General features: G+C 35.9%; 1 protein-coding gene across 12 annotated transcripts in view; it reads right to left on the reverse strand.

Moving 5' to 3' along the window:
- Window positions 1–10,334: 10,334 nt before the first annotated feature.
- The window catches only part of LOC135220661 (gamma-aminobutyric acid receptor subunit beta-like), a 424,244-nt gene continuing 419,075 nt past the window's right edge, over window positions 10,335–15,503 (reverse strand). For all 12 annotated transcript variants that reach the window (XM_064258030.1, XM_064258029.1, XM_064258022.1 and 9 more), the window contains one exon: window positions 10,335–10,745. In XM_064258030.1, coding sequence (XP_064114100.1) covers window positions 10,581–10,745 — 165 coding nt within the window. In that variant the 3' untranslated portion in view covers window positions 10,335–10,580. The remainder of the gene's footprint in view (window positions 10,746–15,503) is intronic.

Here is a 15,503-nt window from a genome sequence, read left to right on the forward strand (position 1 = left end):
TAAACAGGAGAACTTCCCACTCGTCCTTATATGGCTCAACATTTTTACAAATTTATCTATCATTTTTAAAATAATTTTTATGATAGTGTTTGTATTCTTATCTGTGACTATAGCACTAAGACATTTTATAAGGCAAACTGATGTAGAAGTAACAAGACCTTTTTTTATTACTCTTCAGTAACAGCATCTCACCCCAACGCCCAGTAGACAATATTCAAGTTAAGGAAAAACTATTAGACTGTGAACTCGAGAAAGCTCAAGTGTCAAACGCCATTCTCTATACTCTAGATAGATATAGCCAAAGGACCTAGACAGTGAGATCAGGACGAGAAAGAAAACGAAAGTCATTGTTTTGTTTAATAATTTATTACAGAGAGTACAGACGATGCAGATGGGGATGTGATATGCGCTACCAGCAGTTTTTGAAATGTCTATATCCTAATCAATGTCTTCATAATAAGTAAGCACTGTTGCTATAAATATTAAAACATACTTGACCACTGGTAAGTTGAAACGAAAATACGTGTGTGCTTAGAAGGATAGTGCTACACCACATGCTGTACAAAATCTTTTCATTGCTTAGAAAGGGAAGGGTGATAATCGTATTTAATCTGGGGGTAGTCTCGATCTAAGTAAACAGGAGAGCACCATATTTTATAGTGTTTGGGAGCAAAGACAGCTTAATACAAATTTTGGTTTGAACGATTCTGTCAGATCAGCGTAAATGAAGGGAGTTTGTAGGGCGGTTCTCTACCAATCCTCTTTCATCTTATTGTACTTGTGATATTTATACTTCGAATTCTAGTAGTTATTGACCATTACTGATTTAAATCTATAAGCTATCAAGATTACACACACATATATACTGTATATATTCCCATATCTAGTATATGAAATGAAAGAGGATGTTTTACTCTCGTATTCAATGTAGTATCAAAAGAAACAAAACGGGACAATTTCTTTTTCATAAGGGTAACTCAAGAAGGCAGACCACATGAACAAACAAAGCAACGAGAGAGACACACCCACAGAAAGGACTCATCTAAATAATAAACCATTTTATCATCACTTCGTTGTTACTTAACTGCAGACGAAGAACGAGGCAAGAAGTAAGATAGTTTCTGGCCTGACGTAAAACGAATCGAGTAACATCTTGGCCAAAATCGAAATCAGTAATTAACAAAATATACACGTACAATGTATATATCTATTAGTGTCAACGACCTTAAACTCTCATGGAAAGACGTCGGTCATCTGAAAACCGACGAAACTGCATTTTCTCCTTTTAGCTTTTATTCAATGACTTGGGACCAGGGAACCTCAAACTAAAACGAGAATCGACCCCGACAAAAACCACCGAAATACACAGCGACGGGCTCGGCTGAGGAGGCTCTCCTGATTAGTACAAAAGTCTGCTTATTTGGTGAAAATACACGGATGTATTGTCTTGAAATGGATTCCTCGAAAAAAATAGCATATTATGTTCAATTCCCTACCTATATGAACACTATCTTCGATAAATACAATGGTAGGCAGTCCTATGAGTATGAAACTCAGTTTTATTTCTCCACTGGTACCTAATGACAGTCACATACATGTATTATGAAATGATTGGTATGATTGATTTTAGGCTTAGTTATTCGTCGAAAATTTCGAGAGCGCCGAGAGCCACGTAGTTCCATGGTTTGTTTATCTAATCTCATAAAGTCGATGAACGTATTGTAACTAAGAGCAAAATCGTTCTTAAACTACATCTGAGCACGATGGATATTGGGTTATTTATAATTATGTACAAATGGTGTGTTGATTTTAAATAGATTATGCTTACTTTTCTTATACATTTTATTCTTCTGGTAAACAGTAATAAATATCTTATCTACATTGTCTATAGTTTCCACATATTAGACTTTTCATTATTAACACAATAGACATCTATAAATAGCTTTGCTATCTAATGAAGCAAAATAAGTTAGCTATAAATACTCATTTAAAATTTGTCGCAACGAACATAAACTCATTGTCCGAACTGTCGACATTCACAGATGAAAATTCAGTTCAAATAATCTCTAAGTTATTAGCATCGTCTGGCATAAGGTTACAAGCTTATCATGCTGTGTACATCATTTGCCTTGGTACTAACTTGAGCAATGTGTAAAATAAAATCATACGTGCGTGAACAGGCATTGCCTTTACTTACGATTAAGCGGAGTCACTGATTAGCGTCATTTCAAAGTTTTATGCATCAAACTGCACCGACATGAGTCATCCCAAATAGACCATAGAAAACTGCCTCACAATAGAAAACGATAGTTGCCTTGGGGAATGGAGGGGAACTTGCTAAATCTTTATTTACTTCTAGAGGTATTTACGTTTCCTTTGGGGGAGATAGAGTGATCAGCGATACTAGAAGACATCAAATATCTCACTAAAGGAACAAGACCTTCTGTTTGACTGAGATGATTTAAAAAAGATCGGTTCATTCGGCCATCATGGAGTGCCATGTCACAACTCGTCTATAAAAATTATTACTCTGATGATGATGGAGTTCTGGGATGATGATGTGATTGAGTTGTTGGAGTTCTGAATGGAATGGACCTAGACTCTTGGAAAGATGGCGAGTAAGGCAGAAAACATAAGCACTAACCTTTGTAAGAAATCTGCAATCATACTACAGTGTTACCAACGAAAGGATCTTGGTCATTTATATCGGGGTCGCCATCGCCTTGTCGAGAGATCACTATAACTCACTCTGCACTTTGGTATGATAAGAGCTAAATTATCTTAGATGTCAACTATGATAAAAGTTACAATAAAAGGAAGTTTATTGCTGGATGGTAAGGTAGAGCGAGAGAAAGATTGATAAAGAAACTGCAATTCATAACCAATTGATTGAACGATATGGACTGCTTTTTCATTGAAAGCTGATTGAAATCCGATAGTAAAGAAGAGCGGCGACGTAGACAGAATGGCTGTTATTAGTTCTCCCAGTGATTCGTATTTCTCTGCTATTCTTCTCCATCATCCCAACTTTATTCTTAGTTTGCATTCTTTTCTATGACTATGCTTTGTTGTGGCAGAAATTGCTGGCGTTGAGTAAGGGCTGTATAGAAATATATTGACTCTAAGAATAGATCTTTATACAGGCTTTCTACCATATCCCAATAAAGGCTAGTGAGTAGAAGGTTGCACAACGGAACGTGAGAACAGCCTTAACAATATAAGAAAAAAATGTGTTCACTTTCGTTCAGCAGAACTCATCTCGTACTATTGTCGCAAAAGACAGTCTAATCATGACCTCTCTCGTGACTGAACGGGCTTCCCAACCAATAGGACTGACGAAACAGTACTCGGAAAATGCGTGACGTGGCTTCTTATAAATATATCTTTATTTATTTGAAGAAATTGCATTTTTTTCTCAAAATATTGACGACTTTGTTTGCTGATAAGCTTGGTTGAATATACACTGCACCCATACATCCTTACACATATAATCACATATGTATAATATTATATGTGATTGTGTATATATTCTATCCATCGCTTTTCCATTAACTATAATACCATAAACATCTATTAATAGAGAACATAGGTAGATCAGATAAAACAAATGAATATCGATACCTAAATATTCCACTGTCTATCCGTTAATGATTAATAGAATCTACGAGACACTCAGATCATAGTTGCGGTTCTGTTCTCTTTTTATAATTATTATTATTATTATTATTAGTATTAGTAGTAGTAGTAGTATTATATTAACCTCTATATCGATGACTGAAAAAACTGCATCTGCATGAAAGTGGAATGAATGTGCACTCAGGTTTGGTGTGTGATGAGGAAATGTTATGATGATGAAGAAGAAGAAGAAGAGTAAGAAGAAGAAGAAGAAGAAGAAGAAGAAGAAGAAGAAGAAGAAGAAGAAGAAAGTGACTGCTGACTGGTTTACCCGCTAGGGAAGGGGGTTGGCGGAGAGAGTGGGGGAGAGGGGGTGGGGCGGGGGGCGGCTAACAGTACGATGACTGATAATAATCATAATGACGGTTACGATAGTCTGTCGAAGCATCATCATCATCATAAAATGAGCGAGATAAGCACAAGAACAACGATAATCTAATCTTTAGGCGTAAAACGATAACGCTACTCATATTAAACATTGGGAGTTGATTACCATAGAAATCAGGCCGATAACAATAGTGATAATGAAAATAATAACAACAACAATAATAAGAAATTGTTAGGTTGTAATTACGTCAATAATGGTAATGCAGGTAACTGAAATGAAGTAACAACAATTTATCGACTAAGAAAGACAAATATTCAACCAACTAACAACGTATTCAGTAATATGTTATAACAATAATAATGACCTATATTTTGAAAAAAATGATAATAATAATAATAATAATAATAATAATAATAATAATAATAATAACAATAATAATAATAATATACTATATTGCTAATGGTGAAATTGATGACGGTGCTGATAATGGCAATAATATAAAGTATGTGTAATAATAACAGTGTTGCATATAGTAATGTTATTCAGACTGCAATACCAGCGACAAAGCTAACCTTTACAAAGTATCATTATCATCATCGCCATCACAAAACGGGTGACAATCACCAGTTTGTTCTAAAACACGCACAGGTACCATTCTAGCGTCGAACCTAGGTCCTCAGCTTTTTGCTAAAACGAAGGATTACTTTTGTTTTTTAAATCATTGTTGTTGTCATCATCTTTGTATTGATCATTATTGTTATTGTGGTCCTCGTAAATAATGGACTTACACTAAGGATAGCGAAAACTTGACAAGAGAGGACGAGGGAACTACGGAAAAACCAAGAGGAAACCGAACAACGGACACCGTAAGTTTTATACAACAAGGGGAATTATTCCTTTGACATGATACGTATGATCTCGATCTAACCATATGGAAATGAGGACAAGGACAAAACATGACGATAATCTTAATCTGAGAGACAAGAACTTCGAGACAAAACAGTAGTTGTTAAGATAGACGATGGAATCTCAGAGCTAAAAGTCGTTTGTCTGTCTGAAATCTATGTAGATTATTAAAAAAAAATTCACGGAATTCTACTTACACACGATTATTCCACCTGAACAAAAATGTTGTGTATGAGGATGCAGCAGGAACAAACAGCATTAGTGAACGAACTCCCTCCTCGTTCGGAAAAGAATATTACACGAGAATAAAATTGTCCTACCAATCTAAGATCAGTGGTTTTCTCTGAAAAGCTAGTTTTATGAAGCTATCTGCGTCTGAGAATACTCTAAACGTAATAATAAACCAGAAAAAACTCGTTTTATCCCTAGTGCAGACAAACACGAAGCAGTTTACCCTTACAGGTTCTCAAATGAAAACGAATACTACTATATACCGAAGATGTACAGAACCTTTTGCTTGTGATATGAAAAAACGTTCAGTAGCTACAACACTTCTAGTGGTCACAGAAGGGAGTGTGAAGGAAGAGCAAAATGAATGTCAAAATTATTCAAACGAATCATCAAGATCAAATGATTCTCTTTACATGGGATGAATGTAAGACATGTCCTGCCATCTATTTCTCTATCTATCTAGCCATATATCTAAATATACATATACATATATATATAATGTGTATATATATATACATGTATATATATATTATATATATGTATGCATAATATATATGTGTATATATATACATGTATATATGATTATATATATGTATCATATATATATGTATATATACATGTATATATTATTATATATATATATATATAATATACATATATATACAATATATATATATATATATATATATATACTATATATATATATATATAATATATAATATATATATATATATATATATATATATATATATATATATATATATATTCCTTGCTTTCATCCCATGTTCATGCACACTGAAACGGTACACGGATTTCAGAATTCCTGCACTGGGCATGATCGCAGGAGCAGCAGCCCTACGAACTTTCCAAAAGGACACACGTCTTTAGTGAACACATAGTAGTAGCTACATACGGAATGAACTGACTTCTGAGACCTCTTTGCAAGGAAATCTGTCATATTTCGTCCAAATAAATTTCATTCAAAGGGAATTTTGCATCATGAGCTGAATGATAAGTTCGCTTTTGGAATTTGCACAAAAGAGGTTAGATTTTGCTATCGACTTTTGCGTTGATTGAACAACCCCATTCATTTATCACCTGTATGGATATATATGCATATCTATATACATACAGTATACATTCATAAAAGTACAAACTGTTTAAAACTGACATTATGAAATGAGATGATTATCTTTAAAACATAACTGGTATCCTTGAACACTGACGTAACAAGCCATGCCGGAAAGTCCAGCCGGACAGTAGGTACAGTAAATTGAAAAAGAAGAAGAAAACTGAAGTGGAACCATGCAATAAATAAATCCTAGCCTTACTGTTTAACTCTATAAGCTATGTACACCTTAGGAGCTCTGACACTGATATCTAGTACAAATTAGGCGTAGTTGTTATTAAAATAATCATTATCACCTTTATTTCCTGAACAGGTTAAAATGATTTCTCTTTCCAGCTGTGGGTGGGTTTTTTTCCTCCAATTGGATTCCTACCGTTCAGTGAGCAAATGTTTGTTTATTTAACAGGAGTGAATACAGACACATATGTACATATATTCATATATATGGTTCTACCCATGAGTATTATTATTATTATTATTATTACAAAATAATGGAACGAGAAAGGTTTATATTTATCACCTTTGGGGAAATGATGATAAACAATTATTAGTTACAAATAAAAAAAGGCTTGGCTGCCGGCATTCAAGCAGCGACACAAGTACATAATTATTATTATTATTATCCTGGTGGCCTAGTTTGCGAGTCAGCGTCAGGCAGCGAAGTATGTAGAGAAAAAGTGACCGCGTATATCCCGAACTTTCCGCGCAAGTTATTGAGTTACTTATTGACCAGTAACGCAAAATACTCTAGTTATTACCATTAGCGTATGCTATATATCTTCAAGCGGTACAAAGCGATGAACATATAGGCTTGAGGCTTCTTACACACAAAGTATTTTTTTGTTCGTTGTGAATGATCACCGTTTCACATCTTGCACACAGACGTCTGTCTGGCTTCTCATTGGTAATGCTTTGTTTGCGGCCGGCCAGTCAGCTACTGTCTCACGGATTGTACAAAAATTCAAGTAAGGCGGAATCTCCGAGCAGTACTCCAGGTGTGGGGGTGTTGGTGTCATGAGCCATACCAAGAAAGCCAGGCAAGGTGATTATGCACAACGGGGAATATATATATACATATATATATATATATATATATATATATATATATATATGTATATGTATGTATATATATATATTTTTTAATTTATATATAATATAATATATAACCTATGGCAACATGCTGCTCAGTGTTAAAGTTGGCTACTGCGGGCATGTGCCGACGGGGTGCAGCAAGGGCCTTGATGCTGCAGGGGCTCCGTCAGGTGGGGCAATCGACCGACCGAGGGAGGCACTGGTTACATGACACATTCTGTACAGTCAGTGTCCTCTGGATGATGATGATGAGAGTTTATCATTAACTTTATATCACAAGAGAGGCCTTAAGAGAGCTCCCCCGGGAACGGGGGAGTCCACAGTTCACTCGGAAGGGCCTTTGGATATGCTTTGCACGAGGGCAGTTCATCGGTTGAAAGGAAACGCTACACTCCGGGGTATTAGTAGAACGTAGCAACACTACAAAGGTAACAGGTCCAAACGGCCTTATTTGACGTGAATGTTTACTATTGATTGACTTTTCATTATATCACAAGAAGCACTTCAAACAGAGGGCGATAAGATTTTCACTTAGACGTCGGTAATCTTACTGATCTTCATAAAACCATATAAAAGCCATATATTTATATATTTATAGATATATTTATATAGTATTATACATATTCTCAGTATTAGCAGCTCTCTTGAAATGATTACACTCATTACTGATATCAAGAACTTGACTATTATCATAATTATTATTCTTATTCTTATTATTATTATTATTATTCATTATTATTATTATTATTAATATTATTATTATTATTATTATTTCTTATTATTATACTGTAGTCCTGAACTCATGTTGAATTGTTTTCTCTTCAATGAAACTCAGAAATCTACTTATCACATCAAAGAGAGGTTCCGCGAGGAACATTCTCTTTGAGCCTACAACAGAAAATCCTCATGGAAATACACATGACTAGTTTATACATATTCAGCTACAAGTGGGGTCCTCAGAAGGGGGCGAGGACCCCCGCACCCTCAGCTAGCTGCAGCAGGTGTGAGGGGGGGTTCATGAAAGACAATTTTCACTTGTGTGCGACGCGCAGGTTGATTTGGTGAGGTGAGCAGCAGCAGCGGCGGCGGCGGCGGCGGCGGCGGCGTTTTGTACACACACAAAAAATGAACTCTTTCCGTTTTTGCACAAATCTTGACGCAAAGGAAACGTTGACAGAGACCGAAGAGAAAACAGATTTCACTGAGCCGATTCCGGGCGGCGCCGAGACAGGTGCCATGTGGACAAAGCAAGAGTCTCAGCGCCTCAATAACGAAGAAGAATCACCTGTTTAATACAGTGTCATACAAAAGAACAAGACCCAATCATTAGTTCAAAACATAACCGTGGTCATACATTTTCTGAATAACACTTTTATTTTACTGTACCAGCACTGTCATGATTAGCAAGATTATAAAAGTTTTTCCTTTTTTAACTTGTCTCGGGCTAAGTCCTTATTGTAAAATGCTCATCCCCATGAATTTAAGCAACACTATTTGCAATTGACTTGACACGTCTTGTAGCCAGGGAGGTACCCAATGGTGAGCATATAAAAAGGAGAATTTTGAACCACACTTGGATATCTAGCGTAATAACTACCACTCCTGAAACACTGAACTAAACAGCCAGGAGGCCAACCAAAATGGGGCTGTCGGGCAACACCATCATACTGACCTCAACCAGGCTTTGAAGAGGAGGATTTTGGGAAGGGGAACGTTCTGAGGACTGAGCTGGGAAAGATCAAAGGGCAGGAGGGGACGCACTCCGCCATAGATCGAACCTTGGACCTTGATTTCTCAGTGGAAGGAAGCAGAAGTAAGCGTGGCAACGGGAGATATGACTCTCTCCAGTGAAGTCGAGGTACAAGGCTGTGTGAGGCGGAGGGGGAGAGTCAGTTACGTGTAATAATTGGATAAAGAGAGAGAGAGAGAGAGAGAGAGAGAGAGAGAGAGAGAGAGAGAGAGAGAGAGAATAAACAACGCATGAATTTCACTGGAAATGAAATAGGGGATCTCGTACAAAAAACGAGGAAGAATTAAATGATCAGAATTAAAAAAGAAAAAGACCCTGGGGATCTAAAATAGAAGGGTTACATGAATATCCATATGGGCGATAAAAATATTTTTGGAATAAATGATCTAATCTAACAAACAGTGAAAGAGAAAAGGTAACAGAACTAAGTGTATGTGAGAAGACTGTGACTTAGGTTATAAAGTATTCTTGAATTAGTTGAGAGAGAGAGAGAGAGAGAGAGAGAGAGAGAGAGAGAGAGAGAGAGAGAGAGAGAGAGAGCATCCACTGCTTTATTTTAGTGCAAAAACATCGAGAAAAAAAACACGAACTCAGAGAAAATTCATGATGGATGGAAATGGAAATTTATAAGAAAAAAAAAGGGCCAAAACTAACAAGGGTTGAAGTAAAAGTTGATGCGCTGATTTATGAAACAACAGAGAGAGAGAAGAGAGAGAGAGGAGAGAGAGAGAGAGAGAGAGAGAGAGAGAGAGAGAGAGAGAGAGAGAGAGAGAGGAGTGGGATGTGGAAAAGGATTACTTTAGGGGGACTGGGGACACTTATTCCTGCAATGATATATATAGGCGACTGACATTCTCTGATGATGAAATGTGAGGTTTTCAGTTTTTTCATTTTCGCAGGAAAGATGAGGAGTGTTATGATTATCATTGCATTAAGGTTATACAATTACATGAGACTTTCACGAACCTGAGACGGTCTTGCAGACATAAAAAAAAGTGTTAGACCTTTATGACACAAATAAAAATTAAATGAATACTGACCTGAACATATTCATACATACAACATACATATACATACATACAAATTACATACTACATACATACATATATATCCTTCTTCCATTTACTAATTATACATACATACATACATATATAGTATGTATATTAGAAATGCAAGAAGGAACTACATATATATAATATATATATATATATATATATATGTGTGTGTGTATGTATGTATACACAAACAAAACACTGTTTGAGTGAATATGTCAAGAATATGCCTTAGACGACATCACTTACAACCGAAGACTTATAATATTACACAAGCAGCGTAATGAGTGACGACATGAACCCATAACGTATATATGTATGCAACGTCTGAAATCGAGAACACAAAAAGAAAGCCAGTGTTTTTGTACGATGAAAAAACATTCCTGCTCCCTTTTTTTTATTATTTTTTTTTAATTTTTAACCCTCGGCGTTGTGCAGAATGAGATCGTCGGTCGAATCGTCTGAGATGTGTAGGTATATGATCCAGTACATGAGATTGAAGCAGACGAAACACACCGGGAACACGATGCGAGAGTACTTGTCGATGTCCGAAGGGGAGCAGCCGTACAGTTTATTCAAGCCCTGCTCCGCGCATTCCCAGAATCGCGGTGGCCGCCCACACCCAACATGGGACGAACAAGTCACGGAAAGGGAAGAACAAGGATTTGTATTAGATCATTAATTCACAGTAATTACGTATTTTTCACATCTTAATAGTATGCAGGTGGCAAGCCTACATTATTCACTGCTGATAAAGGTTAATATTCCATATGCAAAGGAGAGAGAGAGAGAGAGAGAGAGAGAGAGAGAGAGAGAGAGAGAGAGAGAGAGAGAGAGAGAGAGAGAGAGAGAGAGAGAGGAAGGCCTGTTCAGATTTCAAACATCGGGAACAAACTTCTGAAACAAAAGGAATCCACGAAGTTCATGGACGGCACCACAAGTTAATTACAGAATAAGAGAGAAATGACTGGACAGAGGAAGAAATATACTTATTATAATATATGCATAAAAAATGAGAAAAGTTTGTCTCCTGCACGTGAATGCAGAATATTACATTTTACTGATTACTTACACACTAACAATAATGTATATAATTGACATTTAAATATCATTCAGGCTCAGTGATTTCAAACAACTGTAACACATCACTCCATCCGAAATATATTCAATCATGTACAAGTTGACTTTCTTGTTTAAATAGGAACAATTAGTGCCCAGGAAAACAATAATCACTTGTGCCTTCATGATGTTCAATGTTCAACACTTAATAAAAAAATTGAAAGAAAACACGGTTAGTGAGCACCACGTAACATATCTTCCATCCATTCAAAAAGCCCATTTCAATATCGTGGGTGAACACATACACGACTACTCGCCCCTTTCACCAAAGGGCGTGGCTCTAACCAGCATGACATGTTTTTATGATATAGGAGAGGTGGCACCTCCTATCCTGTGTCTATTCTAACGTTTTTCTTCTCAGTGGATAACTTGCAAAAATGAAAAAACGATAGGTCTCATTTCATCTCTGGGCAACTATGACGTCGAATTCTTGAGACGTTACAAATGGAAGAAGAAACCTTAATAGCTGAACGATACCTTAATAAATTCTGAGATCCGTCTATTTTTGTATTTCAATTTGAGTACAATTCAGTGTATTTCAATTTGAGTACAATTCAGCTCATGCTGATTAATTTTTGGGGCATCGTGCAACATGTCTCTAGTATTATGTTAATCTAATTCCGCATAATGTATTCCATTAATGAAACGATTAGGAATTAGATAATAAGTTTCTTTAAGAATGATGGAAACTTAGCAGTCAAACACATGGTAAAAACAATGGTCTGAAATCACAGTTTAACTGACTTCCTTAAGCTATATCTATCAGTTATCCAGAAATGAGAGACGCTTCGAGTCTTTGATTTCAAATGCAATGTTAGTACGATGATTCAAATCTCAACAAATAGTTCTAGATCATTTGGTGGTATGTTACCTCATCGTCAGGGTTTGCACGACAGTTACTAGATATAGGTAGTGAGAAAATTACTTTGCAAAAATTTCTTGTATGGTTTACTTTGTTTCTTTTCGGCAATTTAGAGTAACTTTAGAAAGGAGAATGTAATCTGCAGTGTTGATCAGTGTTAGCACCTCATTTCTGAATTAATTTCAAGAGATTAAAGGATTGTGCAGACATCTCTGGAACCAAATGTTAAAGGCAAACGACTGAAAATAAAAGCAAACAAACACACAAGCAGATCTCTGAAAAGCTTGCTGACGACGGGTAAATAAGACACTAACGAAACGCAACAAAATCTATTTAAAGCCATTAGCAAAATTTATAAAATTCCTGGAGTATAAATAAGCGTTAAGAATGAGAGACGTTATATGACATTAGGATGCGGAGGGCGTATGGACAATCTGTGTATGTATGTGTTTTCTGCACGAACACGGGCCAGTAACAAGCAATTTCTCCAAAATTAGCATTAACAGATTCCCCTTGCCTAGCCATGTTTTCAGACTACATGCTTTAATGTTTTACAATAAGTGATTTATATTAATCTCATTATCTGCTATACGATTGACTGCGCCTGAAATGTGTTCACCTGAACTCCTACAGAAATAAATAGGGAAGACATTCAGAGGAACGGATGGTCAGTATCGTCTTGGCTGTCTGCACTGAGCATTCATGAACGTGGGGGAAAACGATGCCACCTAACACGAAGGTCAGGGTCCTGCACTGCCAGATGGCACTCTTGTACCAAGACAGAAAAAGTGTACATCGGAATTCGAAACCTTTTCATAAACAGGAAAAACACTTGATAGCTTCACCAGCAAAATAGATCATAACAGAAAAAAATGACGAAAAAGACATTTTGGAGCATTAGAAACAAATGGAACTTGCTCATCATTCCTTCAGATTTTCTAGTTTATGTCAATAAAATCAAATTTCTTACGAAAGAAAATACTTGTGGGTAGATGAATCTGAATAAGAGACTTTCTATCTGATAATTTGCAAGAATACAAAAAGACTCTTAGCCTAACACGGAATAGAAAAAATACTTGAGAAATATCTTAGAAGGAAAATATATCTTACATCGAAAACTGACACGACAGGTGTCAATCATTACCGGGATTACTTACATTGTTATTACCCACAGATAACTATGGAATTAAGGTGAACACATTTATTTGCATGAAATTTCCTTAGAATCTTTTGATTCAAGTGAATATAATCAATGGGTCAGTGTGGTTTAATTCATAAACGGCTGTAGCTGAAGTTCGACTGGAAGAGAGAGAGAGAGAGAGAGAGAGAGAGAGAGAGAGAGAGAGAGAGGTATTTTTATATATATATATATATATATATATATATAATATATATATATATATATAGAGAGAGAGAGAGAGAGAGAGAGGAGATAGAGAGAGAGAGGAATTCCATTACTTTCCAATGATATTTAGGTTTCTTTAGGGTTGACTTATGTATATCTATACAAATTCAAACTCAACATGGCGAGAAAATCATTGTAGAGCAGAAACGAAGTCGCGGGTGCGGCATCCTTCTCAGTAGCTAGCACTCCAGCCTTCCTTTTATATATATATATATTATATATATATATATATATATATATATATATATATATATATATATATATACACACACCAAACTCTTAAGATCTAAGGCAGACCAAAGAGGTATCCAACATACATGAGGTTTGAGCGGGAAATCATAGGACAGCTGAAAAAAAGGGAGGGGTGGGAAATGAATAAAGTCTCTGGACTTAAATCTATGTAAAAGTTTCTTTCCTTGGCCCAGCTTAGCTGTTTATCTTATTGTCTAACTAGATTTCATTGCCGTCTCGTGATACATATGCTAGAAAATGGTAGTGTTATGGAATGCACTAATGAATAAACTTGCATCAAAACTGGATATTGATAAAGATAAGCTGACAAATATGTTAAAAATATCTACAATCTATTTGCTGAGAACTCGGTAAAAATATGTACGTGGAGAACTCTTTTCAATCATCTTGTGAGATGCTATTCAAACCATTCTTATGATCCGTATCATTGATAGGACTTAAACAAATGCAAGAGTAGATTCAGATGATGCGCGACAAAAGCGGCCAAAAATTATTATAGCTAATGAATGATAAGATCACAAGAAACGGTTCCTACAGAAGAGACAAATCAACTCAAGCTCTAAGCGATGGCAAACAAGCAGAAAAATCCAAAGCATTTTCTTGCTGGGAAGTCCACTCCAAGTTGTCTGGGAATTTTAAACCACCCGTACAGGTGACATGCTGGAACCAGGCGAAGGATGATGGCCTTCAGGGCGTTTCCTGTGATGGACCATCTTTTCCGACGGAATGAACTGGGGCTTTGTAAACTACAATAAGTCTAAGTGACTCTTACGACAATGACAGTATCGCTAATCTACATTCGTAAACCAAAAGCAATAGGGTACGATTATTTCTTAGCTGAATCTGTCTCCTTGATTAAACAAAAAGAACATACAATATCTTGAATGTCTTTAAGATTGGAACAAAACTCTCCACAGACAGTTTTCTGGGAATTAATGACAATGGATTTTAAACTATTCAAAAGTAGCTTCAGAAAAATGAGCTTTGAGAAACAATAGCGCAAATTTTAAATCTTGTAAATAGTACATATCAATTGGAAATTTGAGTGAGTATACTTCAACATTAAAAAAGTAATGCAACAAGCGTCATAATATCTTACATTTTTAAGAAAAGCTCCCAGGAATCCATCAGTACCTATGTATGTATGTATGTATGTATGTATATGTATGTGTGTATGTATATGTAGTAATGTAACTGGTGATTAAAATGAATGAATAAGCTTGAGTCCTCAAGACGATTTGAACTCATTTCGGAGAAGCTTCGAGTAACACACAAACAGCAATCCCGATCAAGCAAACTTCAATGGGAGTTCTAATCTTCTTGAGGGCTGAAATTTGTTCTCTTATTTAATCGCTAATGATACCTATATTCACATAAATCACTCCAATATGAATATGCTATGTCATGGTATCTTCCTCATCGGATTCAGCATGTAATTTATAAAATACCCCAGTCAGAATGGAGAGAGAGAGAGAGAGAGAGAGAGAGAGAGAGAGAGAGAGAACCATGCAGTTATTCACAAGACAACTGGTATTCATATAAAGATCTTTTTCTAAAAGCTATGATCCATTAGCCGAATAGATATTTTTTCAATGAAAAGTATGATTTTATTTGCAAAGTATCTTAAAAACAAACAATGTTTATGTATAGATATATAAAATTCCCCTTCGGTTAACATATATGAAAATATATTAATAATTAG

This window comes from Macrobrachium nipponense, chromosome 2, assembly GCF_015104395.2.
Source record: "Macrobrachium nipponense isolate FS-2020 chromosome 2, ASM1510439v2, whole genome shotgun sequence".
Lineage (NCBI taxonomy): Eukaryota > Metazoa > Arthropoda > Malacostraca > Decapoda > Palaemonidae > Macrobrachium > Macrobrachium nipponense.